This window comes from Chaetodon auriga, chromosome 5 (genome assembly GCF_051107435.1).
Source record: "Chaetodon auriga isolate fChaAug3 chromosome 5, fChaAug3.hap1, whole genome shotgun sequence".
NCBI lineage: Eukaryota > Metazoa > Chordata > Actinopteri > Chaetodontiformes > Chaetodontidae > Chaetodon > Chaetodon auriga.
Window position 1 is genome coordinate 9,945,049 of NC_135078.1, and position 27,262 is coordinate 9,972,310.

At 41.9% G+C, this 27,262-nt stretch overlaps 1 protein-coding gene across 1 annotated transcript; it reads right to left on the minus strand.

The window, feature by feature from the left end:
* Nucleotides 1-205: 205 nt before the first annotated feature.
* cds1 (CDP-diacylglycerol synthase (phosphatidate cytidylyltransferase) 1) lies at nucleotides 206-27,038 on the minus strand. The gene is made up of 13 exons (XM_076730406.1): nucleotides 26,677-27,038; nucleotides 14,194-14,351; nucleotides 11,583-11,679; nucleotides 11,235-11,332; nucleotides 9,930-10,069; nucleotides 7,173-7,231; nucleotides 6,065-6,147; nucleotides 5,528-5,615; nucleotides 3,750-3,818; nucleotides 3,045-3,197; nucleotides 2,763-2,882; nucleotides 1,891-1,994; nucleotides 206-604 (listed from the first exon to the last, which is right to left on the minus strand). Exons 1-13 carry the CDS (start codon nucleotides 26,743-26,745, stop codon nucleotides 469-471), a joined length of 1,374 nt encoding a protein of 457 aa, XP_076586521.1. The 5' UTR covers nucleotides 26,746-27,038; the 3' UTR covers nucleotides 206-468.
* Between the last annotated feature and the right edge of the window lie 224 nt (nucleotides 27,039-27,262).

A 27,262-nucleotide genomic window follows, 5' to 3' on the forward strand; every position in this document is an offset into this window, starting at 1 on the left:
CACATCCATCATCCACCCGCATGGAGAACGCTATGTGCTTTAGAGTCCGTTTTGTTCAATGACACATTTCATCTTCAGTCTGTAAGTTTTTAGGATGGGGACTCGTGAAGCGTGTTGTTGTTTATGTGCTGGTCCAAGTGGAAAGCAACAAAGCCGCCTATTTATTTTATTTTATGTGCGTGTTTGTGTTGTTGGTGTTGTGTGATTTTTTTTTTTTTTTACGAGTTTATTCCACGTAGTCCGGAGAGTCACATCGGGTTCAAAGTTGTGATTTTGAGCTGGTTGAGAGTCGAATGAAGAGCCGGCAGTATGACAATGGATGCTCTGCGAGAGGCCTGGGCTCACACACACTGTACAGCCATATTTAACTAAGTGTGTGTCTTGTGTGTGCGTGTGTACATGCTTACATAAACTTGCCAAACCATCTCACACACCCTCCAGTCATCCCCCTGTGAAGCCGGTGGTCTTTCATTCAGCCTGGCCAGCAGCGGGGGGCAGCATGTCCCTCTCTCTCAGGTGGGAGTGCAGAGTGTGGAAAATGCTGAGCTGCTGTTCAGGCTGAAGCATCAGCAGCTGCTGGAGCACTTTGCTCGGGTTCGGTCCCCTGCAAGACGACGATTAAAAATGTGATCGCAATGGAAATAGCCGTGTAAAAAATCCCAGTCTGGTGCTACCGTATCTTACAACCACAATTAGGAAAGTGGAAAAACAGAGAAATAACAAAGTCCAGCAGCTCATATGAATGAACAGAGGTTCTCAAAGCTTCCTGCATCAACAAGCCAGACACCATCAGCAAACCAGGACGTTTAAGAGGAACTCTCCTCTGCTCTCAGTAACTTTCAGTCCTTTCTGCAGAGGGCTACACAGGAGTGAACTACAAGGCGAGGGACAAATGAGCTGACGTAGCATCACCACTAGTGAGACAATCTGCCTGCATGTTTACAGCTGGCTAATAACGACTAGATGTGTGAGCTGTTGAATGCCACACACAGACAGCGGGTTTAGTGATGAGGACGTTTCATGACCAATGACAGACATACACTCTCAAGAATTTGAGGTAAAAAAATAAAAAGTAAACTTTGATTAACTAGAAATTAGAGAGTGTCATTCATGACACGATATATGTTAGCTTACTAAGTCTTCATTTTTACATTTCAATATTTTTGCATCATTCAAATTCTAGTTTGTCAAGAACAAACAGAACCTGCTCAATGCAGAAGGTTCATTAATAAGCTTTACAGCATTTTCTCCTTTGCTGTGCGTCATCACTATTAACCCTTTTCTGCAATACAAGTAATGTTACCCAAGCTAGCAATGCCACCAAAAAGTAGTCTACAGACACCTTTGTTCGTCTGTTTGGTCACATGACCCATGCCTTGAAGGTCATAGCAAGTTTCTCAAGGTTTCTGCTTACTCGTTTTTAAAAGACACAAAATGAATTTAGATATATGTCAGAAATGAACACCAGCTGCATACTCTGGCTAGAACAATACTTGAAGTGGCAATTAAAGAAAGTTTGTTCCATTATGGACTTATAGTCATTTAGGTTTTACACTAATTGATAACCACTAAGTCTGCTCCGTCAGTGACATTGTGTAATTTCTACTTAATACCACAGAACATAGTACTGTATATATACGCATTTGCAATTCTCTTACATGTTGCTGTCCTCAATACGCTGCAGTAATACTGTTAATGTTTTTCATTATCTATGTGTTTTATTAGGAGTCCAGCAATGTTGCTGATGTTTTTCCTGACGCACTGATGGAGCCAAGTGCAGGCCCACCCTTTTCTAATTACTGGTGTGCTTCTAAGTTCCTTCTACTTAACGGACATGCGGAGCTTTATGAGAAGTGATATACAAACAGTGAGCCTCCCTCCTCTTCCTACCTGATGAAGCTGGCTATATAGACGTGCGTAAAGGTAGCCATCAGGTACTGACAGTCGAATCGATCCATGATGCCACCATGGCCGGGGATGGTGTTGGCAAAGTCCTGCAGGAGAGGAAAGACGAGAGCATCATATCATCAAAACTCACGTACTTGCTGAGTCTGGGATTAACACGTGTAATGTGTGTCTGTGGTTACAGGCAGATGATTTATCCTAATTCTTCTCTTCACTCTTCAAAGGTATTACAAGATTCTCTAAATACTTTCTTTTTGTGGTGCCAAAAAACAAATGGTGCCACTAGGTGGAGATGTGCCGCAAAAGGCAGTCAGCAACATGCAGACGCACAAGCATTAACTGACTCAGCTGTTTGAGAAATGACTTTTCACATGACAGCAGCGGTGCCGCCGTGTCTCACAGTAGGAGGCTGCAGTTTACCTCGATAGCCTGCAGCAATGAGTGTGTGCTGCTGCGTGAGAGATGATACAAAGCACTGGTGAGCTACCTGTCACCTGTAGTTATATCTCTACTCCTCACCAGCTGAAGTGGCCCGGCCAGTTTCTGTGGTATTCAAAAGCCTCCCTCAAGTTTCTGCCATTACTTGCTCACAAATTAGCACAAGACACAGACTGCAGAGATGTTAACTACTAACTTGTGACTACAAAGCAGAAAAACCCAAAGAGCTAATGACTCTTAAATCTCATCTGAAAAACAGATTTAAATGAAACACAGTAGAAAAATACATGATGATGATGATGATGAGAGAAAAGGGAAACAAGACTAAGCAATGCCTCCGATGAAGGAAAGTAAATCACACATTTAGTAAACTTGTTGGACAAGAGACAAAATAAGGGAGAAACTGAGATGTTATTTACTTTGATTTTGAAGGCTCGCTTGAAGCCGCTGGCAAAGAAGCCACCAAAAGGCCCAATGAGAGACGCGAAGGACGAGAGGAAGATGCTGTGGATCTGGAAGGGATACAGGTTCACCGTTTTCTAAAAGAGGGACGAAATGTGACTTGATTAGTTTTCCTTGCAATGGCATACAATATGTCTACAGAAGTGAGCTAGTTAATTTAGAGCATACGTTATATTTCAAATGGTCTTAGTTGCTGCAAAAGATTTTAAATGAAATGAATGGAGAGGACAAAGACTTACCCATCTCAGTATGTTCTGTACCGCAGTGGGAAGAGTGTATTCCTGCATCACAAAGATATCAGAAGGCTCACACTCGACTGTAAAGCCATTGGTCTCACTGTTGAAGCCCACGGGACACACAAAGTACTGGAACTGTGACAGGAGGTAGGCCAGCTGAGGGTAAAACAAAACACGAAGAAGAGACCAGCTAACTCTGTTAGTGCATTAGGATGGCATGACATCAACAAAAACGTTGAAGGAAGCATCATGTTTTTGTGCAAATTTGGAAAATTCCACCAGCTACATGCTGATAGAAATTAATGACTGAGAGCGAAAGCGGTCAGTATATGTGGAGGATGAAGCAAAAATGATTTTCCGTCCTGGTTCCGTCCAATTTCCAACATCAAAGAATATTTTACATTCTCTGTTGAGACAAAAACTGCAGCCCATGTGACAGTGTGTTATGAAAGCACTGTCTGGTGGTTGTGAGCATGTTGGGAAAACTGCCGACCACGTCACACCCCAAACATCTCATAAGTTTCAGTTTCTCATCTACACTAGAATTTTAGCAGATGATCGATTTAGATGTCTCACTCTATACTAAAAATATGTCTTGCTGCAAAAATAGCAAACACAAATGTTTTAGCCTTGGGTACTTGGAAACCGAGAGTGGAAGGAAAAAGGGAGCATGTGAGTGAGGAGTAAAAGCAGATCTAGTGTACTCACAATGAAGCCAAAGACCACAGTGGAGAAGAAGCCTCCGATGAAGCCCTCCCAGGTCTTCTTGGGTGAGAGCTGCAGGCAGGTTAGACACAGAAACAGAGGTCATCTTTCTCATGACATGACATCAGCCTCACCACAAACTACATGTGATTTAAAACAAACCCCAGCTCCGACTTACTGAGTAGCTCTTGTGTGGATCGATGCACAGCCGTAGCCATCGTCATAATTCTCTTTCATGCACTTACCCCGTGTTTAATCTTATGGAGTCTGATCCTATGGTGTTCAGTAAATTTGAGAAAGGAGTTCAAGAAAGTACCCAAACTGTTCACTTTCAAAGTCGCATACCTGTTTTCAGGTTGCACGCCTGTGTCACAACCTGGAGAGTTACTTATTAGCAGGTTTGTCACACTGAAACACTGCCAGTCTATTCAGGGCTGATGAGGGAACAGTTTGCTGTTGATCGGTCGGGATGACACAAGGTGCTTGTGTGCAGGAGAATATATGGAGCCAAACAAGCCAAATACATCCAATTTGTTTTTCTAACATCTGTTTGGCTCCGTGTCATGAGGCAGCTGCCCAGACATTCACTCCAGCCACATGCATTGATTCCCCCTGAGACAAACATTGCTGTGTAATCCCAACTGTGTGCTCTGGGTCCGCCCTGAGATCTATTTTCACATGTTCAGATGTTATCCAACAGGGAGGCTTCCAGGAAGCATCCTGATCAGATACTGAATCATCTCAAGTTCTCAACGGACTCCTTTCAACACAAATTAGCATCAGTTCTACTCAGATCTCCATCTGGATGTTTGAGCTCCTCACACTTAAAGCTGGTTTTATGACACAGGTGACTGCTGGAACATAGATCAAGTCGTATATTCTGAGTCCGACACAACACCTGCATCACTGCTGATGCACCCTATTACCCTTACTCATGAATGAGACCCTTACTAGATGCTTTAATTCCGACATGTGGCAGCTACTTGTTGTTAATCCAAAGGGAACTTTACAGCAGAGAATCACATCCTCAAAAGTGAAGCTCCTGACTTCTCTCCCAACCTTTTACGACTCAGCTGCAAACTGCCCCAGTGCAGCGCGGAGGTCATGTTTGAGTGAGGCTAAGGAACTACAGCACATCACAGGCAAAAATCAAGGAGACTATCACAAGGTCCCCAAACCGAAGACTCTCAAATCCTCAGCTGAGACTAAGGATTCTGCACATGAAAACCACAACCTTGGTGAACCCCTACAGCCACCAAAAACAAGCTCAGCCTCTTGCCATGAATCCAGAACTGGTTGACAGACAGGTCACAGAAAGACTGGATGGCTTGTACTGAGACTCCCCACCAGGCTAAACTAAAGAAGCTGCAGAGGAAAGGCTTTAAAATGTCAGTTCAGTGTATGAATCATTTCTTCTTTAGGTAAATGAGACATAAAAAAAATAAATCATGTCTCATTTCAAGCACCTAAAACTCATAAATCTACAGCTCACATCAGCTCTGCTTATCTGAATGATATGACTACTGTCGGTAAGCATCACCGTCACTGAGCATTCACACTGTTTATACAATATAAACTGATACAAAATTACATTTCTAAATTTTATTTTTGTCTATTTTCATGATTGCCAAGACAGAGAATATCTACTACTGGTGGTGCTTGCAACTACTTGTGCTTGTAGTGATGCTGATCTGTTAATGGAAGCTCTCTGGATGCTTCTTAAAAACAGTATTAAAGCCACTAAATGTAATTAGAACAATATAAGGCAACGTTTGACGTACCTTGATCAGTGGAGTCCTCCCGAAGAAGAATCCAAACAGGTAGGCCATGATGTCATTACAGATCACAATGGAGATCGGAACAATGAACCTGGAGGAAGGAATTTCCAGTGTTAAGCGACGGGAGGAGAACGTACACCATCCACAAGCCAAAATCTAATCAATTCTGCCTGTGGCTGGAAAATGTGTCTGCTCTACTATGAATTTGAGCTGCGTCAGGAGAAAATAACTTGCGTGGTAATCTAACATTGCAACATGTTAAAAAAAATAAAAACTGAAAATAAAAAGGTCATTATTATGAATCTAGTTGAATAAATGACTTAGGGCATTTAATCAGAACAGAATATGCTTTATTTGTCTACATGATTTGGATATCTAAAATAATTGTTGCCCCAGGTCACTTTCTGTTGCATTATTCAAACCTTAAAAGCCTATATGAAGAGCACCATAACAGTGAGAACACACTAGTGAAGACACAGGTGCAGCGGTAGTCAGAGACAACAAGGCAGGTTTCTTCTGGTCTGTCTGTGTCCTGCTTACCAGATCATTCCTTCAAACAGGTTCTGAATGACAAGGTGAGACTGAGTTACCACAATCAACAGGGTCACATGGGTCCAAGCAAACTGGAATGGCAAACACAAACACAAACACCACAGTGTCACTGCACTGGAATGTAGCCACGCCTGCTCAGAAGTTGGCTCGCGTCAGAAAATAGTGGATTCGTAACAGACAGACAGACAGACAGACGAAGCGAATGCTGACGAAGCCACACTGCAGGTTGAGATGATATACGTGTCAAAAACATCAAAACAAAGAAATGTAGGATAGTGTTAGAAGAGCAGCAGCAACATTTTGGGATGAGTGTCACAAATTAATTGGACATATTAAATGAAAAAATTTGTGAGGGTGCATGCACCAAAGGTTTAAAATAGAATAGATAAGAAAAACACGAACACAGCAGCACAACAAAACAGACAGGACTGAGTATTCAAGCTGAGAAAGTGCCTTCTATTGCCAGGAAATATTACAACACATTAACCAGACTTAGCTTCCTTTTGAACTTTTGGCTTTATGCTAATGGAGTTAAATAGGTTACTAGTGAAACCAATTCTCTAAAAAATGTGCACTCATGACACTTTTTAGTGCTTTGCATACATCTATCTGCAAAATAATGAATAAAACGAAAATTAAATTCATCAAAACACACAAAATACTGATAAATAAAAGACAATACGAAGCACTAATACGACGATTTGGTTTAATGATCTGTGGAGCATAAAGGCGCCACAGATGGCAGAAAAAAGCAAGCCGGATGCACGTGAAGTGAAACAAAGCTGAAGCCATTGCAGAAGTCCTGCACTTATCCAGGATCAGCTCATCTGTTGAGTAGTACAGTATAACATAAAGGTAAAGCATTTAACAGAAAATACTTTTGCGTTTTAAAAGAGCCGAAAAGCGAAAAAAAGTGTCCACAAAGACTTCTACAATGGCAACACCAGAGCACAAGATGAGTTTCCAAAACCATTCTCAGAAGAACATAACAGGGGGTAAGAAGCAGTGGAAGAGGATGGACAGGGAGTTTAGTGGTGGAGGAGGAGAAGGAGGAGGAGAAGGAGGAGAAGGAGAGGGTTACTTGGCTGATACACACCATATAAAACTGCAGGCGGTAATGTTTCTTCACTAAACTCAGCACAAACATGCAGAAACCTGTGAAAGAGTAGACAACATGCTGTCAGTTTTTACTCCAAGTTGAAAAAGTATACGGTAGATTAAAAAAACACATATTACATAGAACAACTTAATTACTGTATACCGTGCGGGGAGGTGTGTGAAGCCTGCTTCTCTCTTTTTATCAAATCGGACGTGTGAACTTGAATTGAGGAGGCTGACGGCTGAAAGCTCCTGTGACAGGGTTGTCTACATAAACCTGGGAAGACCCTCAGGGGAGCCCTTACTGCCAACAGATGGAGAAGATGCTGTCTAGCTCAGAATGTCCTTGGGGCTTAAAACCGCAGCTGACGCCTGGCTGGGTCGAGTGAAAGACAACCAAGTCACGACACAGGAAGCAATGTGTTCACCCTGAGTCACAAACTAACCAGTGAGACATCAGTGGACGGAAGCTCTGATCATCATCCCCGAGGGAGCCTTTTGTAACAGCAGCAGAAAGTCAAAGAGCTGCTGATACAGTATGATCAGTGCATTTACAGCGCTTAACAAATTAATTAGACCACCGCCCCAAGTAAGGTTTATGCCACAGCTGCCCTAAATTAACAGCATTGGTAAATACCAAAATCATTTTTTATGTTTCTGTAATGGTTAGTACACCAATATGTAGAAGCTCTTTAACCAAAATGACATGTTTAATGCTAAAATCTAATTATTATAGTTATCCATGAATTTTCAAATTTACTGATTTACAAAAAACTGAAAAAACAGTAAAGCACATTATTATTTCTTGATTAATATGTCAAATTATAGTTATTTACTTGCATTCCTGAACAGAAAAATTAGTTTTAGTGGTTGAATGTTATGCTATTATGCTTATTCTCAGAGACGCCCAGTGAGCCGGCTCAAATTTGGGTATAAAAAAGTGAATTCAGTATGAAATTCCTCATTCCTGCTCAAAATGGTAAAACGTTGAGAGCACACTGAAAATGAAAGAGTCCGCATTAAAGCTCTTCATGATGCTGGATGAGACAAATAGGGGAAGACATAAAGTGTTCTCACAGTGTGGTCAAGTGTGCTTTCAGTTGTTGTTGGTTGTTGATGTTTTCTTGTTTTTATGACAGGTGGTCTATTTTGTTAAGCACTGAATATGTACTGAATGGGATATTTTACAATTAAAAAATATGGTGGCCATACTACAATGACAGCACTGTATTTAAATGACCTGAGTCATATCTCAGGCATTTCTGCACTGCAGTTTCTAGTTACTTATTGGCCAACATGCACACTGATAATATACTTGTGCAGTGTTTATTTACTTTATTTAGGTGGGCCATCCATCTATTTAAGCCTTTTTTATTTCCATTTTTTAATACGTCCAAGAGAACCACACCATCCACAAACGATTAACTGGTGGGCAATCTCCCCTAGCTCTATCCCTCCCATGTACTGACAGTTGAACTGCAGGGAAACACAGAGTGAGGCGTTCAGAGGCGTTCTCTGGTATACGTCCCTCCTGTACATGCACTGATTGTGGTGTAACCTCTGTCGTTCAATGTTGGCCAACTTATGCAGCTGTTTTGTAAATGCTTGTAAGTGCACCTGGTTGGTGCTGATGTCATTTGTTACTGCGTTTTTTTCAATGGCTTTGATTGGCTACGAAATAACAACGAGCCACATGCGGTTGGCCTGCTGTTGTGGAAATGCAATTGTTGGTGAAAAAACTGTAAAATGCAAGTTGTGTTTTTGTGTCAACATACTGCTGACGAGGAAAGTCAACAGAGCAGATACAAAAAGGGAGAGAGAAAGGTGTGGAGAGGGGCGGTGTGTGTGTGTGTGTGTGTGTGTGTGTGTGTGTGTGTGTGTGTGTGTGTGTGTGTGTGTGTGAAGGACTGAAGGGAGAAGCAAGGTAAGTAGATTGAAGTGGTTTGTGAGTGAACACTAACATAAGGTGGAGAATTGAGTAGAATTAAAATGGTGAAATAAGATATAACCTACTAGAAATGCTAGAAATTGTGTAAGGTATTTGAAATATTTTCATTAAACTACATCCCCCATCACACCCCCCACCACCGGCTACAGTTACACTGTCATAGTGGGAATCATTGGGCTCTACTTCAAAGCTGTCTGAGAACGTACATGTAGCACCCTGTTCAGAATTTTTCCTCAGGAAAATGTGTGACTGGGATGGATTAAATTTTAACACTACACAGTGGTAGCTGTTGAACTTGTTCAACAGCAGTGTAAAGTATATGCAATTCATTATCAATAGAAAAAACCGCTTTGATCCACTACAGAAGATTGTTTAGGCGTTTTGGAAAAGAGTGGTCTTGTTAACCATCAGTTCATTTTACACACAACGTATGTCAATCATAAGTACAACAAATGGCTTGATAAGAGCCACAGGTCAATGTTTGCGGTTTGTAACACATCCCCCTGCAGTTTACCAGAGCAATAAACCAATGCACAATGAGTAAATGAGGAAGGAAAAGAGGTGATGAGCTCGTGTCATTGTAAATCAGTGTATAAACTCATGAGATTTCACTACCAGCCTCCCTGAGGTCTTTGTTTCTCTTTTATTTTCTCCCCTGTAATGCTGTTTGTAACTCTACTATACAAATACTATGTTTGGCAAAATCGGATCCACCTGTAAAGAAAACGTGAGTGGAAGCAGAGGGGCCAAAGAGCATGTGTGTTTTGTGAGATACCGCAGTCGCATTGTCTTGAAGGCCAGACCCACCTGCGAGGTACAGAGCGAAGGAGATGAAGCGGTGATAACGAGCCAGAAACTGCAGAGGTTCCTCCCTTTGCACCAGAGCCCCAAAGTAATCCGCTACAGTTTCACCATAGAAGAAGTAGTTGACGCAAATAAGGAAGTACCTAAGGCAAAAAAGGGGAATTAAGGTTTATTCTTTAGAATATCTTCTTTCTTTTTATGTTTTCTTCAGTATGCTTGAGTGCTTCTTGGCATGGAGCCACGTAGTTAGGTTGTGCATAAATTGTGTGCAACAGCTCCTGTTTTTGTGCACTTCAGTCTGAAATGAAAAACCTCTTCCAGTGTTGCTGTGTGTTGTGTGGGGCCCTGGGTTTAAATGTCTATTGATATGTCTTACCACCTGTGTGTGTGTATGTGTGTATTTGTGTGTGTGTGGGTGTGTGTGTGAGAAAGGGGCAAGTTTCAATTAACCTTCATTCACTTCCAACATGGCAGTGACCTTTGCTCCTGGCTGCATTGAGCGCTGCTGTCGCATACTGTGTGTGGGTGAGTGTGTGCGCTTGCATGCGTGTGTGTGTATGCAAAGGTGACAGTTAACAAAAACACTGGACAGATACAGGAGAAAACTCCTGCAGTATGTTGGTAGGTGCGCGTTGCATATTCAGAGCTACTACCTGCAGATGAAGCTGGCTCGAGTCAGCACTTTACTGGAGGAACAGCAGAGTGAGTGAAGCTGCCAGAAGAAATGACTGAGAGCTACCTTTAAAGGAGAAATTCTGCCTGTGTGTGGATTTTCTAGCATACCATTACATGGAAAAGACTGCTTGGAATACAGACCTCACATTCAGTTGGTCTGAGGTTCCTGTAAGACGCCACTCTTGCCCAGATGTTAAAGTACATCTGGGTATCATGTAATTTTTTTATGCTAAGTGCTGACATGGTACCTAACTGACATAACTGTTACTGTTACTAGAGCAAGTGGACACGATCACCAAGAAAAGTACAGAGGTTTGACAGCAACATCTTGATGAAAGTTTGTGACTTTATATAACATTATGTCTGAAATACAAATATTCCATCCTCTAAAACATAAATGACCAGAGGGATTGGTGCAGATACTGGTCTGAACCCCTGTCAATGTGTGTCCATCTACAAATGTACTGTCCTGTTAAAGTGTCTCTGAGCAGGACAATGGTCACAGAGCTGCACAGTGATATTTGAGCATATGTTAAAGTGTGTATTGCTCTTCTAAGAGTAAACCAGTTTCTGTTCATAATACATCTACAGTATACTTTAACTGCTGTTCACTGTGAAATCAATTCTCCTTACCAGCTTAGTGTCCTGAACCAAGGCAGTTCATAGGAATGGTAAACTCTGTAACCGATGGTGATGATTTCTTGGAAACACTTGATTTGGACAGTCATGACCTACATCAGATGATGGGATCAGAGCAGAATTATATAAACAAAGCACAGGCCTGAGAAACAAACTGAGTCAGTACTTAAACCGGTATGTTTACAAAAGCTTCTTTTTTAATACTTCTCTACCTCTTTTCAGCCATCATACAACTCTAAATTACAAGTAATACAACTAGTTAAAAAAAATCCTGACAGGTTAGACGGTTAGACGTATTGAGGACTCAAAAGATTTGCTACGGTATCAATCATCGTCACTTACCACTAATATAAGAGTGACAGGTCCCATATAGATGATGAGGAAAAAGCCTGAAATCATGGCTAAAGACAGAACCCCTCGTATCCAGTAGTTCTTCCATCTGTGGAAAAACACACACACACAGACGCACACACGAACGGACAGAGACACAGACACACACAGACACACACACACAGAGTCATGTCAAAGAAGCCCTCTGAGGGAACTTCAACAAACTCTCAGCAGCTGCAGATGCAGGACACGAGTTTGTTGAAGACTTACTTATAAAGTATGACATACATATATGACTTGACATTTGAACCATGAATTTCTAATAGTAGATAATAATTAGCAGAGCCTTTGAATGTAGAGGCTTGACGTGCTTGTATCAGCTGACTAGTGGAATTAAAGAGATGGGTGATAACAGAGAGGAGGCCTTCAGGCTGCGGTTGAAGCATTGGTTGACGGCTGTTAGGAAAGAAGCCGCTGTCTGGTCATAGTCATTGGTTTTATAACTAAATAAAATGACCAATGTCAGCCCTGCATCGTCTCTTGTTGTTGGCATTCAAGGTAATCGGCATATGTTGTGGCCTGTTAGTAGCTGGTACAGCCATAAGGTTTAGTGGTAAACAAATACTTCAGTACTATCAGTAAATCACTTTACCAGCAGCACCTGTGCATGACACAAGCATGGCTAAAAATGTGGAATGAGGCCTGGCCCAATGGAGTGTTTTTCACAACACATCACGCAGTGCGTGTGGCTGTGAGGCAAACTGCTGCACTGCCTGCTGCCTGGGAGCAAAACAAAGGAGAGGAAACAGCGGAAAGCTGCACAGGAGCCAAGCAGGGCAGAGAGCCTGGTGCCTGCTGTATGAATGGATGAAAAACAGCTGCATCATGAAAAAAGCTGCTGCTGCTGCTTCCACTCTGTGGGTACACACACACACACACACACTCTCCCTCTCTGAATCCATCCCACCATCACTCACTCACTTACTGTCACTATAACTACCTCCATTCCTCCTCACTTCAACTTCAAGTCCATCTCTTCATCCTTTTGTTTTTTCATTTTGCTTTTAGCTCGCTCCATATATCTGCAGCTCTTTATCTCTACGTCTCTTTATCTACCTCAACCCTCATCTGTTTATCATTATCACTCTTCCTTACTCATATTTCTTTCCTTCCCTTTTGCCTTGCTTTTCCCCCATCCCCCTCCTTTCTCTCTGCAGTCTGTTCATGCACAGGTCTCTCTGCAGCACGCCGGCTCCTGTGACGCTCGAGCCTGCAGGGATTAGTGCTTCCCTCCTTGTGAGCCTTTAAGCCCTGTGACCTGGCCGTCACTCATTGGTCACACCCTCTGCTTCTCATCTGTATATCAACCAGGACCTTGCTCATTTGTGTTCAAGGTGCTGCTGACTCTTACTGGCACCGATTCGACAAGTGTAACAGTTCTGAACTGCTGTCAAGAAGCATTTCCACACCACAAAAATGTAAAGAAATGTTCTTTTAAGAACAGCCTTAAAAACCTTCTCAGACTTTATCTTGCTGTGTGTATTTTAAGGTTCTGGCACTCAAACAACAGTCTTTCCCCTTCTAGCTATGCCATATAGCTCCATAAATGAAGATTATTCTCCATTATTCTCCACAGATACCAAACTCTGAAGGGGATGCAAGGGTCAATTATTATGTTGAAAAATGTAGAAAAACAAATACTTCCTCTATTTTTCCATAAGCTTTGCATGCAAAAATGCAAATATCTCCATGCCAAGTTTTACTAAATTCAACCTAACAGCCATCAACACCAGGCCAAGATACCACTGTGAAAAAAAGTGCTACATGCTGTTTCCCAAATGACAAAGCACAACATGTTTTGGAGCATCTTAAAAGGTCATGATATAAAATCCCACCAAACAACATACTATTCACCCGAGGACAAACAATACCTGACACAACAAGCTGTCAGCACGCCTTTTTCAGAACTTGACATTCAGGTACATAAGGAATACTTCAATGTACCAAAGAGTGATGGATTGGTGACTTATCACAGGTGTGTCAAGTGAGGGAAACGGGATGATTTTTTTTACATTCACAGGCCTCACTGGCTGATGCCGAGAATCACTTTGAGTAAGAGTGTCGGTTAAATTTCAGAAACATAAATACTGTATATACTGCTTTGATTTAGCATTAAAATTAGACAGGGAGTTAAAACAAATTCAACAATAGGGTCAAATGCAGAGAAATTCTACTGTGTGTGGACAAACTGTATCTGAACTCTCTCACCCACTATGTAAATCCTTTGGGTATCTGCACATTTACTAGCAACTGCATGTGCTGCACTGCTTTAATAAGAGCATGTTCAAGCATATCTGCAGGTTCCAACCTATTTCTGGTCCAATTAACCTACATGCACAGGGAAAAGATGATCAATCACTCCGTCAGGGTCACTCCATGAGAGAAGGAGGGAAAACTGCTGGTTACAACTATATTATGGCTGAAGTACATTTGAACAAGACTTCAGGCTTCTTTGGCTCAAGGTATGTAAAATCAGTCCGATCATCCGATTCTGCTTTGCCTTTCTGCAAAATGAAGAGCTTGCACACTGTGGCTGTGATCTCTGGTGAGTACCAGTGTGTACCTGGGTGGCAGGCCCTCCAGAGCTTTGTTCAGGCATTGTGGAGTATTGTCTGTGTCTGCTGTGGAGAGAGGAACATCTGGAGTGTCTGCTTTGGAGTCACCATCACATTCTCCCTCTGCGTCGCCTTGCAGGCCCAGCCTGTCATCACCATCGGCCTCCTGCCATGACAAACACAGACAAAAGCAGATATTCAAATACTGACTTGAGATAGGGAACGTTCACTTGACAGACAGGGCAGTGAAGAAAACAGAGGCACACAGCACTGCAGTGTACACAAGGTGATAACAGAAAAGAAGAAGAGTATAAGCAGCACTGTCCTATAAAGAAAAAAGCAAACGCAAACGACAAGTGAATGTTGCGATAGTCAAATAGAGCCCCGTCTGAAGTGAGAGAAGGCATAGAGGACCAGGCAGTTTAATTAGGCCAGAGTTCAGTCTCTCACCTGGGAGGGGGAGGATGCTACAGAAGCGGTGCATGTGTCCTCTAAGTTTGGATGGGATTCAACTAGGTTTGTAAGTGAATGTGGAGGAGTGTGCGTGCATTGTTTTTGTGTGTAACAAATGTCCCCCTCTCAGCCAGAGACAGCCTCCAGGGATTCAAAACCCTCAGATCGCCTGCTACCTTCTTCCTGCACAGTATCAACTGGATGAAGACTGTGAGTGTGTGAGGGTTCCAGTTAATTCTCAAACATGGTACATTTAAGGAACACTGACTTTTTGCGCAAACAGCCTCCTCGTAATAGTTATTGGAGCAATACACCACCCACATCCTGTCGCTACGCTGTGACACACTCAACATACATCAGACGAACTTCACCTATTAACTGACCTCTGCACAGTTTCATATGTCAATTCTTCAACCAGATGTGATGTGCACTAATGCTTTCAAATTATTCTCCAAAATTAAAGCCACTGCATAGAACAGTCTTTCTTGCTGCATGTATGATGTGTTTATCACATACTCTGACACCATGACCACCTTCCCAAACATACCTTGATGTGTGACTGACTTTGATAGATTTTGTTTCCTTTGACATACTTCTATGTGTAACTAGTGACCTGTAATGAAATACATTTGTGTTTTACAGTAAGATGAAGATAATAATGCCAAATATTCCACACTATTTCAACCCAAGAAAATCCTCACAATGTCCATAAAAGGAGAAAGTTTGATTCCAATGTGATCAGGGAAGCTGGAGGTTTACTGACTGAGCGTGACTGAGCTGAAAGTCTACACCTGGTGTCGACAGGTTAATAGGTTTCTGCCCGGGAGGCAAACATCTTTACCGGTGTTAATGAATCTTTAATCTGGATTTAGACCCAGTCAACACACACAGCCTCTACATGTACACTGTTTCTACTCTGTGACAAGTTTTCTTGAATGTAACAAGATGGGGACAAATGTAACAGAGAGCAGTGTCATCACTTTCTATAAATCTGTCCATCACAACAGTTGGGTCCTTGTGGGTTTCTTGTTGTGCTGCAGTTAAAAGTAAAAGCAAAATTATTCATAATTTACTAACCGGTTTAGTCATTTGTTGACTTTCTGCTTTAATGAGGCATAATCTAAGATCAGTCATTCATTACAATCACAAATACGGGTTGTCATTCATTTCCTCTTTTTTTAACCTATAATAAACAAAAGGCGCCTAATAATAATATTTCCACATGCATTTATTTGTGTCCCACAAATCCAAGTCACTGTGTTACTGCAGTGCTACAGCGCTTTTGAAGATTGTATTATGCCGTGATTCCTTTGTATGGTACAAATCATCTCAACTCGAACCCTCATTCTTCAGTTTTCCACCCCAGCTGCAGTGTAGATGTGATTCTTTAGCTGATCGTCATAGTGATGGCAGGTAAAACTGCCATGACATCATCTTCAATGTGACACAAACGCACAAGAACGATGGAGGATATCCTTTCGTTTTGAGAACGTTTCATCAGCCAAACAGAGGAACGTCTGTATTTCATCGATTGACCATGATGTGATTTTGCGGGTTAGTCGAGTGAATAAAAAAAGTCACCATTTGCCGTCACTGTGCATGACGTTCATGTCATGTAAGCGATGATTCTCTCTGACCAATCTGGTCTGCAGTGTTCATTTTACTGTTGAGTATCGGTTCAGCTTGCTTGGAACCTCGACCGACGTGAGTCGAGTTGCGCCATGCGGTGGAAACATGGCATTAGATATGAAATATCTGTAATGATTTTTCAACTTTTCTAATATCTAAACTGACTGGTGCAAAATTCTAGGAGTTTTTAATAAAGTAAAATAAAACACAAATGCAAATAATATTAAAAAAAAACTTTTGGTCAGCTATATGAACGCACACAGAAAGCATCCTTCTTGCTGCTGCAAAGCAGTATGACATATACCATGTTTATGAAAGTCATAAATCAGCACCTTGGTTTTAGAAAATGCTGCCCAGTGAGGGTGGACGGCCAAAACTGAGAGAACGTGATGCATTTTCAGATTTAGAAGCATTTGTAAAGGCATGGCCTCACACTTTAACACCATGAATAAGTAAATACCCAGTGACATGCTAGAAATTAAGCCCGGCACTTTAGTTCTTGAGTTAACACTAGTAATGGTCGATCATGTAACAAAGCAGCGAGTGGAGATGCTTCTCCTGCCCAAAAGAGGCTATTTTTAAAACCCAGTGAAATTCCTCCTGAGCTCACACACCAACTGTGGGAGATTAAGTTTCCTTTTGCACTTGAGAGACTCGCTGATGCTTCTGGACATTTTTTCCTTTCATGGTTACTTTTAGTCAAATGTTGCTAAATACGGTCAGTGGGGGCATCAGGGTTAAATCAGAGAGCTTTTCATTTAGAAATAAGGTCTCTGATCTTGGTCAGACATTGTAATTAGCTTTAAAAGTGCAGACAGTGGGAGCATGTCGAGGTTGAGACAGAAGGGGTCACTTGAGTTGATGTTGGGAGTTCAGGAGAGAGGAGGTGTAATTGAAGATTTCTACTCAGGTTTTAATGAGGAAACGTTAAAGCCTGCAGATCGGAACAGTGGAGAGCTGTGGGGTCCTATCTGGCAGTGGAACGTCTTGACTGAAAAAGGAAAACACAGCACACAAAACAACAACTGCACTGGTTTAATAGAAGCAGACAGTTGAACCAGTACACTCCGAAGATGATTTCTGTTGAATTCAGACAGCCATTGGACACATTAATGTCATTTGAACAACTGTTCTCACTCCACTTATCATAAAACAGTACAGGTCATTCACATGTCTGAGAAAGATGGAGGAAAACGTTATTTTGTGCCCTGATCTTTACAGTCTAACCTATGTTGTTGTTTTGTAATAAAGTTTAGGTACAAATGTACATGTTAGTAGGGCTGGGCGACTAATTCAGTTCATTTTCAAGTACGATTATGGCTTCCAACAGTTATGAAAACAAGATGATAATGATTATTGTGCTGCACCTCTGTCCTTCACAGCAGTGCACACCCAAACTCACTCTCAGCTGGGCTGTGGCATGTTTAGTGAGGCTCGCTGCCGCCAAGTGAGCCATCATTTGCAAAACCCAGTCAAGCCAGCTGCCGCTCGGATTGTGATGCACATCTGTCCCTGCTGTTACAGTACCAATGCTTGGAGCGACCACAAAGGACCCAAGAGTTGGATTTCAGCATGAGCAATCCGTTCTCACATTTTATATACCCATAAAAACGACATAATACAGATCATATGCTAAATAATGCTTTCTATGACTTACATTATATTGTTTTTGCTCAGGGACATCCACAGCTAAAAGGACAAGTTCAATAAATGCATGATGTTTCCAGGATTTTGGTTAAATCTAACTTGAGGACAATGCAAAGACATCAGAAATGAATGCACCAGCAAGAGGATGATGAAAGGTAATGGGTTATGCTGCATACAGACTGCTGGGGTGAGTAAGTGTATTCATTGGTCTGTAGTGCTTGAACCAACTGTATGTTACACTTTGTACAGCACAAACACCAAGCAGGACAGCCTCACCTGGGTGAATGTGCTCAAGACTGTTAATTAAGCCGTCAAACACTGTTAATCTTTTGTTTGTTTAGCAAAGTACGCTTGCCGCTGTGAAAGTACTTTTCAGTCAAAAATCTGGAACAACGCAGCAAATATGTGTGGTAATAACCGAAGTTATGCTACGGTGTCAAAAAAGTCCTGGACCTGAGTGTATTAATCACCCTTAAATTCCAGTCAGCAAAAAAAAAAAAAAAACACCGCCAACAGACCCCAAAATGAAATATGAACGCAGCCACAGCAGGTGGTGCAGGCAAAAATGCATTTTCTACAGCAAAGCCATGTTTTCTACTGTGTGTGAGCCAAGAGACAGTTAGGCAGAAGCAGTATCATTGTCCCTGCAGCTCACCTCTGCTATCTTATTTGTCCTCCTCCTGGCTATTACTGCCTTCTCTGTAGCGAGGTGGGAGGAAGAGGAAGAGAGCGGAGGGGATCAGACAAGAGGACAGCTGACGAGCCGCTCGAGCCATATCCACACAACCAAGGCCGTGTTCATCATGCCAGGACCTGAAGCAACACTCCTCCAGCAGCACAGCCGCTTGCGGGGGGGGGGGGTTGGGTCTGAACAATAAATAAAACCGACTAAAGCAGCTAGATCTGAAAACCAGTGCTTCTAAGTTTTTATTTTTTTATTTTTTTATTTAAAGAATTTCTCTCAGGGCTGGAACAAAGGTTCAAGCAAATATGATCAGCATTAGAAATGTAACAAACTAACATTATTATTCAATTGTATGAACTTCAATAACAAAGTCTCACACTGACTGAACTCATGGTTTTGGGGCAATCCTTTTCCTGTCCTTTGCCTTTCAGAACGGCAGAGCTAATAATATATACACCGTTTCAGAGTTAGTGCATTAACTAGTCACGCCACTGTGACATGCAGATAAAAAGTTGTTTCCTGTTCTTGTGTGTAATCTAAATGTTTGTGTGTGTTTGATTATGAGCCTGGCTATACCAGAATGCCAAGAGTGTGACTGATAATAATTACAAACAGTACGGCCTGTAGCACAAACATAAAATGACTTATCATGGTGACACATTTTCTTCAGTAACAGTGGAATTAAAATGGATTTTTATGTCAGGAACGATGACTGAAGGTCTTTGCCGTTTATGGGCTCGGAGCTGCTGTTTTGGATAAAAAAGGACATATTTTTGGAATAGTAAACTGACAAAAACTGGAAACTTTTTTCAGCACCATGGTGACCAGAATTTGACTAAATATACCACTTAAGTATAACTTTAAGAATACAGCAGGATCCATGAACAAGCTTAAGAAGTACAGTCAACAAACTACACCAGCCACAACAAAAACCAATACATCCTGAAAATCATCACAAACTCAATCTAAAAAAAGTGGCGCAATTAGTTGTGAAAATGTTGCAAAATTCTGACAAAAATGTCGCAAAATTCTCACCCCAGGACAACAAAGGAGTCTATACACCTGTGAGGTCCAGACCAGCAGGCTCTGTGACCAGAGCCAGACCTGCCTGGCCCTGGTCACAGTGGAAAGGATCACCTACATGGGCTCATTAGGCCAATCAGCAACCTGAAATAGCTCTGCAGCACTGCTGCTAGCATGGACAGCTTTCAACAGCACAAAGCAAAATGACACATTTTGAAGGAGACACAACAGTCTGTGGCCACAAAGGTGTTCATGTGGGACTGAAAGGCTCATACAGACATGGACAATGCTGGACGGATGAAAAATGGAAAGACAACATCGCCTGTCAATTTCAGCTCTGCCTGTCATTCATGACTTTCACCTTTGTCATTTTAACTTTGTCAGCCTCACCCATGCCTCGGCTCAGTTGTGGTTTGACCTGAACGCTGATGTTAGCGCGTTAGCATGCCAACAGTCATCACATTAAACCACAGGCAAATTCCTGGTATGTGTTCACATACTTGGCCAATAAAGCTGATTCTGATGGATAAGATCCATGTGGTTATACAGGTTGTTTTAACTCTTGGATCACCACTTTTCTTTCATATTTCTCTGATCGTCATTAAATGTCGACAGCATGGACGTGCCAATCACTACTGATTGGTTAAGGAAAAACACCTAATGTCAGGCTGAATTATGAACTGACAATAAAACAGAAATTTAGTCTAAATGTCAGGCAAAGCACATCAGCAAAGTACAGCTGAAATTGAATGCATACTGTCTTAAGTTTTATAGGTATGTACATTTTGACTTTTTGGTGGCACTACACTTGAAGTCTGGGGATCATCAAAGTTATTAGTATGTATCTGTGAAACATCAAGGACAATCCATCCAATAGCTGTCAAGAAATTTCATGCTGGACAAAAACATTACAAACATGTTGCTATGACTAAAGACACACAAATAAAAATCCTTTACTTCACTGAGCTCCTCAGCTGTCCAAAGACATTTCTAACTTGGGCTGTGCAGAATGAAGCTGTGACCAGCAGAGCATTAAACGGCCTGCTGCTGCTGCTGCCACCGCCACGGACGCTGCTGCTGGAGGCTCTGGGCCAGCCGGCCGGCCGGCAGACAGCCCACCAAGGTCAACTGTCATGTGGAGTCTTGAGCAGCCGCTAACTGTCCCGGCAACAGTATGCAGGACCATGAAGGTGGAGCAGCAGTGTGAAGAGCACCAGGTCGACATGTGAGTCAAACACACACTGCAGGGCATGTATGTGCGGCTGACTAATTAATGAAAGTAAATATTGGCCTTGGAGATAACAAACAGGGATGGTGTGAAAAAGAAAAAAAATATATATATACATATATGTGTGTGTGTGTGTGTGTGTGTGTGTGTGTGTGTGTGGGACAGTTTTTTTTCATTTTTGCAGAGTTGCAGCACGGTGTGTGTGTGTGTGTGTGACACAACAAACTGAATCTCTAACCTCCTGAACAGACAGAGCTGACTCATCCCTGCTAAACTCTGTCAGCTCTGCACTGAAGACGGCTTCTAATTAAGAGCACCCCAAACTAGCTGACAAAGACCAGAAACCAAAGTTTTTATTAGCCATTAATTGTGTGATGGGTTCACTCCCTGACAGTCTGCAGCTCTTTTATGCTTTCAGAAGAAGCAGAAAAGATGCAGCCAGGTTAGTCAGAACAATCTGAGGATGGACTGCAGTGCACATGGAGTCCTTCTGTTGTTCTCTGCTGGATCACACCATCAGATTTTCTTTTCTCTGGGTGGCAGAATTAAGCTAACACCATATAATTACATGCCAATCAAGGCTGTCAACAAAAGTCACGTGGACTCACAAAATATTTGCACTCCGCATGGACAACACTGCATTTCTCCTGATCACTCCAACACAGGTTTCCAATAAAACGCTCCAAACAAGGTTGATGAATGCATCTTTCAATAGGAGCCAGGACAGGTGCTGACATCTCCAGTAGCTAGTGTATCCTAATTTCTTCAACTGCTTTCACTTAAGACAGCTGGGTGCTTTCTAGAGAGACAGACCTCCAAATAGCATCTTGCTAGGTGCCAAAGTGTTTGCAAATATAAGAAGCACTTATCTTGTGGCTGAGTGGCAATTTGCCAACATAATAAAACGCAGGAGGACATAAATGACCTCACATAGGAAACCTTCAACTCAGAGTGTTACAACAGTACATTAACATGTCAGGCTGTGTGGAGATTCATTTATGTGTTGTGAGTGTGTTGTTTGTGTTTAGGACAGAGGAGTACGTCATCCAAAACTGAGGAACGGGAACAACAGCAGAGTGTTTAAAAGGCATCTTCAGACAGAACACACAAGGAGTTTTCACCTTGCGTCATTTGTTACTTTGACTGTTTGTGCTATATGCAAAACAAGACATTTGAGGATGTCATTTTGAGCTTTGGGAAACCGACATTTTTCACCATTCTGACATTAATTGACAATGAAAATCTTCATCAGGGTCAGCTCTAAACATTTTCAACCTGCGCAACACAGCTTCACGCCAATTCACAGCACATTTGAGTCTAATTACGTCTTTTCACTGACTTGCAATTACACTGCCTTTAAAATTCGCCTCACGTAGAAAGACAGCAGCATCCTGTGTGTGCGTGAACAGTATCACCAAATATTGGCCAATGTATTGTTGTCTTGCTGTATTTTCTAACTCTCAAATATCAACATTGCCACCCCCAAATCTAGTATATACTATATTGGCCAGACAAACATCTCTGACACATCATAATATCTGTTTAACAGAAGTGGAACATATAATCCTGTAATATCAAAAGGTGGAAAAAAAAAAAGTGTGATTTAATCATCAACCAAACACTCAGATTAACTTCTATAGATGCAGACATGCTAACAGAGTTCACCCTCCACTACATCCCTGCTTGAATTTGTCTAGTCATGCTCCTCATGTGTTGAGAGAGGGAGAGAGAGAGAGAGGGCTTCCCTGGGACAGCTGAGGGCCACAGCTCACCATAAATGGACACTGGAGGAGGTGAGGACAAACAAGTTGGGACACTAATGAGACGCCAAGTGTGGCACTGGGCAACCATGACCAAACCGTGAACACATAAACACACACAGCCAGTAACCGGAAACAAATACAGGACATATAGGCGTGCATGCCATGCGGTTGATGTATTTCAGTTCCACGAGTCTGTTTTTAGTGCCTCCAGTGGGAACTGTCAGTCAGAAGCTGTGTGGCTTCTAGTTGTGCGGACGGACCATCGTGATGCAACTTTCCTATCATAAACAGGACTGACAGCACCTATCAGTTTCTACAGAACATATAAACAGGCTGTTAGGTGATGTCAAAATGATACCAAATCTTTCATATCAGCTTGACCTACATTTCATTTTCAATCAGTGAAAGAGACGTTATCTGTAGATGTCCTGGAACATTTCAGTGTTTCAATCTGATTATGGACCACATTTTCCCATGTTTTTGTGTCCAAGTTACTAATGGAGACAACAATTTTTGAAACCACTTCAGGATAGATCGAGAGAGCTGCAATGTGATGTCAGTCCTTCTGGGCACTGGCACACCGTCAACGTATGTCCACTAAAAGTGTTTGTTTATGTCACTGACAGGCTCAGATTGTTATTCTAAATGTCAAAACGTTATGGATCCCTACAAAGATACCTTTTTTGTTAAAGGGTAACATTCTTTTTGTTAAACCAGAAACAGAGGCGATATCGCTCTGGCCAAAGCACCCAGACTCTGTTTACAGAAACAGAAATTTCGTCATGGTAAAACACATTTCATTTAAATGCAACAGAAACAAAATAAAACCCATCAAAGCCTTTGTGGTTTGTTGTGACACTGTCCCAACAATCAGCCAACTCTGGACTGTTCAAAACAAGAGAGGGGGCGGACATCAGAGAAGCAGCGTTCCATCAACAAAAACACTGATAAACTTTCCTCAGTTTATCAGTCTGGGACAGGAAATACACACGACGTCTCAAGTTACGGTGACTCAAACATTTTGACTGTCAGGTTGACTTAGGATTCCTTTCACATAACAGAAGCAAAAACCCTGAAAATTATGTCTTTTCTGATAATAAAATCAGCAATTTGATTGGAATAAACAAGACCTGGGTCGTTCGAGGGACTAGAAGCCGTCCCTGGTGAAACAGACAAGGTTCAGTGTAGCATATAAACCTGGACAGAAGGAAAAAGACTTGGGACTGGTGCTCACACTGGCAGATGAATTGTTCAAGTACAGAAAACGCCACAGTAATGAAGACTGGCTTCATGAGGGCTGCAACTACACAAAAATGCCCATCACACACTGCTAGAGTCCAAGGCACCATTTTAAAAGTTGCTTGTTTTGTCAGATCGCCAGTCCAAAAACCAAAGACATTCAGGTTACCATGAAATAAAAGACAGGAAAGCAGCAAATCCTCCCACTGGAGAATTCTGAATCGATAAATGTTTGGCTTCCACAATAACTTGAGCACTGAATCAATTACCAAAACTGTTGATTAAGTTTTGTCAATCGGCTAATCAAATAATTAACCACTTGTTTTAGCATTATGGAGCACCAACAATGAATTATTTCAAGTATCATGATTTTAGGCTGAAAGTATAAGCCAATTAATTGATCAGTCAGTTGAAAGAAAAATAACCTGCAACAATTAGGCAACTCAATTCATGAATTTTTAATGAAAAATTCACCATCTCCATCCTCTCAGAAGTGGATATATCCTTGTGTTCTTGGTCTTCTACGATAGCAAAGTGAGTATCTTTGGGTTTTAGACTGTCACAGAAAACAAGAAATGCAAAGACTTCTCAGGTATCAAGGTGATATGGAAATTTCGGTCACCGTGTCGACACACTTCCCGAAGAGGTGACCCCGTGGGAAGCGGGCATGCAGCGGTACATGTATGATTTAAAGGCGGTCTGCTGAGTTTCTGGGCCATTTTTAACTCCTTGACACATTTTCAGAGTATCGTTGAGTGAGCTCTCTAGTCAATCAGTGAGCTAGGTGGGATTGCTCAAGGACTCCTGCATTTCACAGGGGACACTGAGACGAGCTCTTAGGTGGAGTTAACTCCCACTGTGGGGAAGACTCAGGGGAATAAGAAGATGTAAAGTTGTCTGTAAATGTGCAGGAGCTGACAGAGGTAAAACACCATTCACCTGACAGAAAGACGGATATATTAGAAATGCAAACAAGACCAACTTTAAAACAGTTTGATTTGATTTCCGTCAAATACATTTTATCTCTGAAGTCTTGCTTGTCCATAAACATCAAAGGCAAATCCGTCCAAACATAAAGAGAAGAAAAGTGTGATATGAAGAATCATTTCTCACTATAACTCTAAAGAATAAAGTTACAGTAACTACATTTAAGGCTGCATCAAACCAATTAATAATAATATATTAATAATTATTACATATGATATTATTAGATTAATTCAATTATTAGATTAATTGCATACTCTATATGTCCATCGCATGTTGCTTGAGCAACTTGGCCAAAGAGTTATTGTTCCTAGTCATGCTAAAAGAAAGTCCACACATGGAGATTAAAAAGCAGGCTGTCGATGGGTTTCACTTCCAGTCTTGATGGCTGCCAGTGCTGGCAGATACTGCAGCTAACAGCAGGTAGAAGCAACATAACCTGCGAACTGCAGCAACTCTTCCATCTCCTGTCGTTTGGAAAGACTGTTTGGAAAGGCTAGAGTTGAAGGTGCATTATTATTTTCATTAGGACTGCTTACACCAATCACTTTCATTACTGAGTAATATATTATTCCTTCAATGAACAGATCTGTCAGTCCGTTTGTAAGTGTTCAAGCCCAAGGAAGCATCTCCAAATGTCTTTGTTTAATGCGAACAACGTTCCTTCACCCAAAGATATTCAGATTACAATGATAAGCTACAAAGAAGGAATCCTCACTGTTAAGACGATGAAGACAGCACATGTTTGACATAACTGACATAGCCCATTAGTTCACCATGCAAATGGTTTGTCTCCATGGTTAAGAACAAACTGCAAAGCTCTTCTGAGCTAACATGGAAGAAAAGTCCTAAAACTGTCCTGAATAATGGAAAGACTGAATATCTACAGTCAATCCTGAAGCGGTGGATCCCTCTCTCTTGCTCCTGCTGAGGATTTTCCCATTTCTTTCTTCTTCTTTTTTTTTTTTTGAGTCTATGAATAGAAGGCGTCCTTTCTTGTAGAGATTATCAAGCCATCTGAGGCAAATTTGTGGTATTTTACTATAAGAGAAACTGACTTGACAGTGACAGTGAGATTCAGTCGAAAACCCTGTAACAAGTGAGTAAGTGAGCCTTGAGTGGAGAGCAGATCTGTCACCTGCTGTTTCCAAGAACAGGAATGAACCATCAACATAAATCAGCGGTACTGTTGCTTAATTGCTGGAACCAATCTTTGAATCTTTCTGACAAACATTTATAGTCTCTTTCACGGAAGAGCTGCCATTGCAGCCAATGCAGCAGACGTGCAGACACTAAGTATGAATGGTTCAAATCAGTGAGGAAAGAGGCACAAAACACTGCATAATAAGATCCTCAAGGCTTCAATCTCCAATTTTGGAGATCACTGAAGATTTCTCCTTTCATCTTGCATTAATCACCAGTCAAAAGGCCCTCTGAGCCTCTCACCTGTTCTAATAAAACACTACACAAATGCAACTTTCAAGCTCCGTATTCAGCTGACACACACGGTTCTGACTGAACCAGCGAGAGCACGACACTGATGAGTCTGTTTCATAACGACAGTGTGACAGAGTTCCCACAGCCACGACGAGGACGTGAAGCTCACACCAACTACAAGTCACTATTTCTTAATGCGGAGCTGTTTCCGTGACTGTGTTGATGTTGTTGCGGGATTACTGGAGCCCAGCAGCTAACTAGCTTATTTAGCTCCTCTGCTAACCTGGCAACCCGGCTAGCTTGGCTGCTTGGCCCGCGTCTGACAACAACCGGACTAACTTGTTTTGAGGGCGAGGTCTCAAAGGGAAACTGGTGTCTTTGTACTTGTTAGGGTGCAGCTTACCTTGTCGCTGATATTGTCGGTGCTGTCGGGGTCTCCTCCGCCTCCGCCCCGCTTCCTCAGCTCCGTCATGTTTCGCTCGTTTCGCTGCTCGGGACGTTAATGTGTCACATAAGCCGACTCCGGGGGAGGGAGGGAGGGAGAGGGGGATAAATTCCTGGTGTTTTCAGGTATATTCCTGGATTTCTAACCCGGTTTAGACTTTAAAGCTCGGTCCGTGAAGGTCAGCTTTCCTGAAAGTCAGCTAGTGTTGCCAGACCCTTGCTACAGAGCGCGACGAGCCACTAACGACTTCACTGCGTGTGTGTGTTTATCACCGCAGTCCCCGTCCCGGCTGCTCTCCTCCTACCACTGTCAAAGTGGACAAATCAAGTACACACAGATTTTGCTAGTTACTTTCAAAATAAAAGCTTCGCTGAGAAATAACTTGCATTGATTTTTCCTTCTTCCATTGAGTCATCGTTTAACAAATAAATAACTGACTGATGATTGATGTATTGTTATTGATTAAGATTAGATTTCATTGATCCTTGGGAGTAAATTTACAACCCTGTAGTGTATAAAATGATTAAAAGTAACCTCGCTTTCG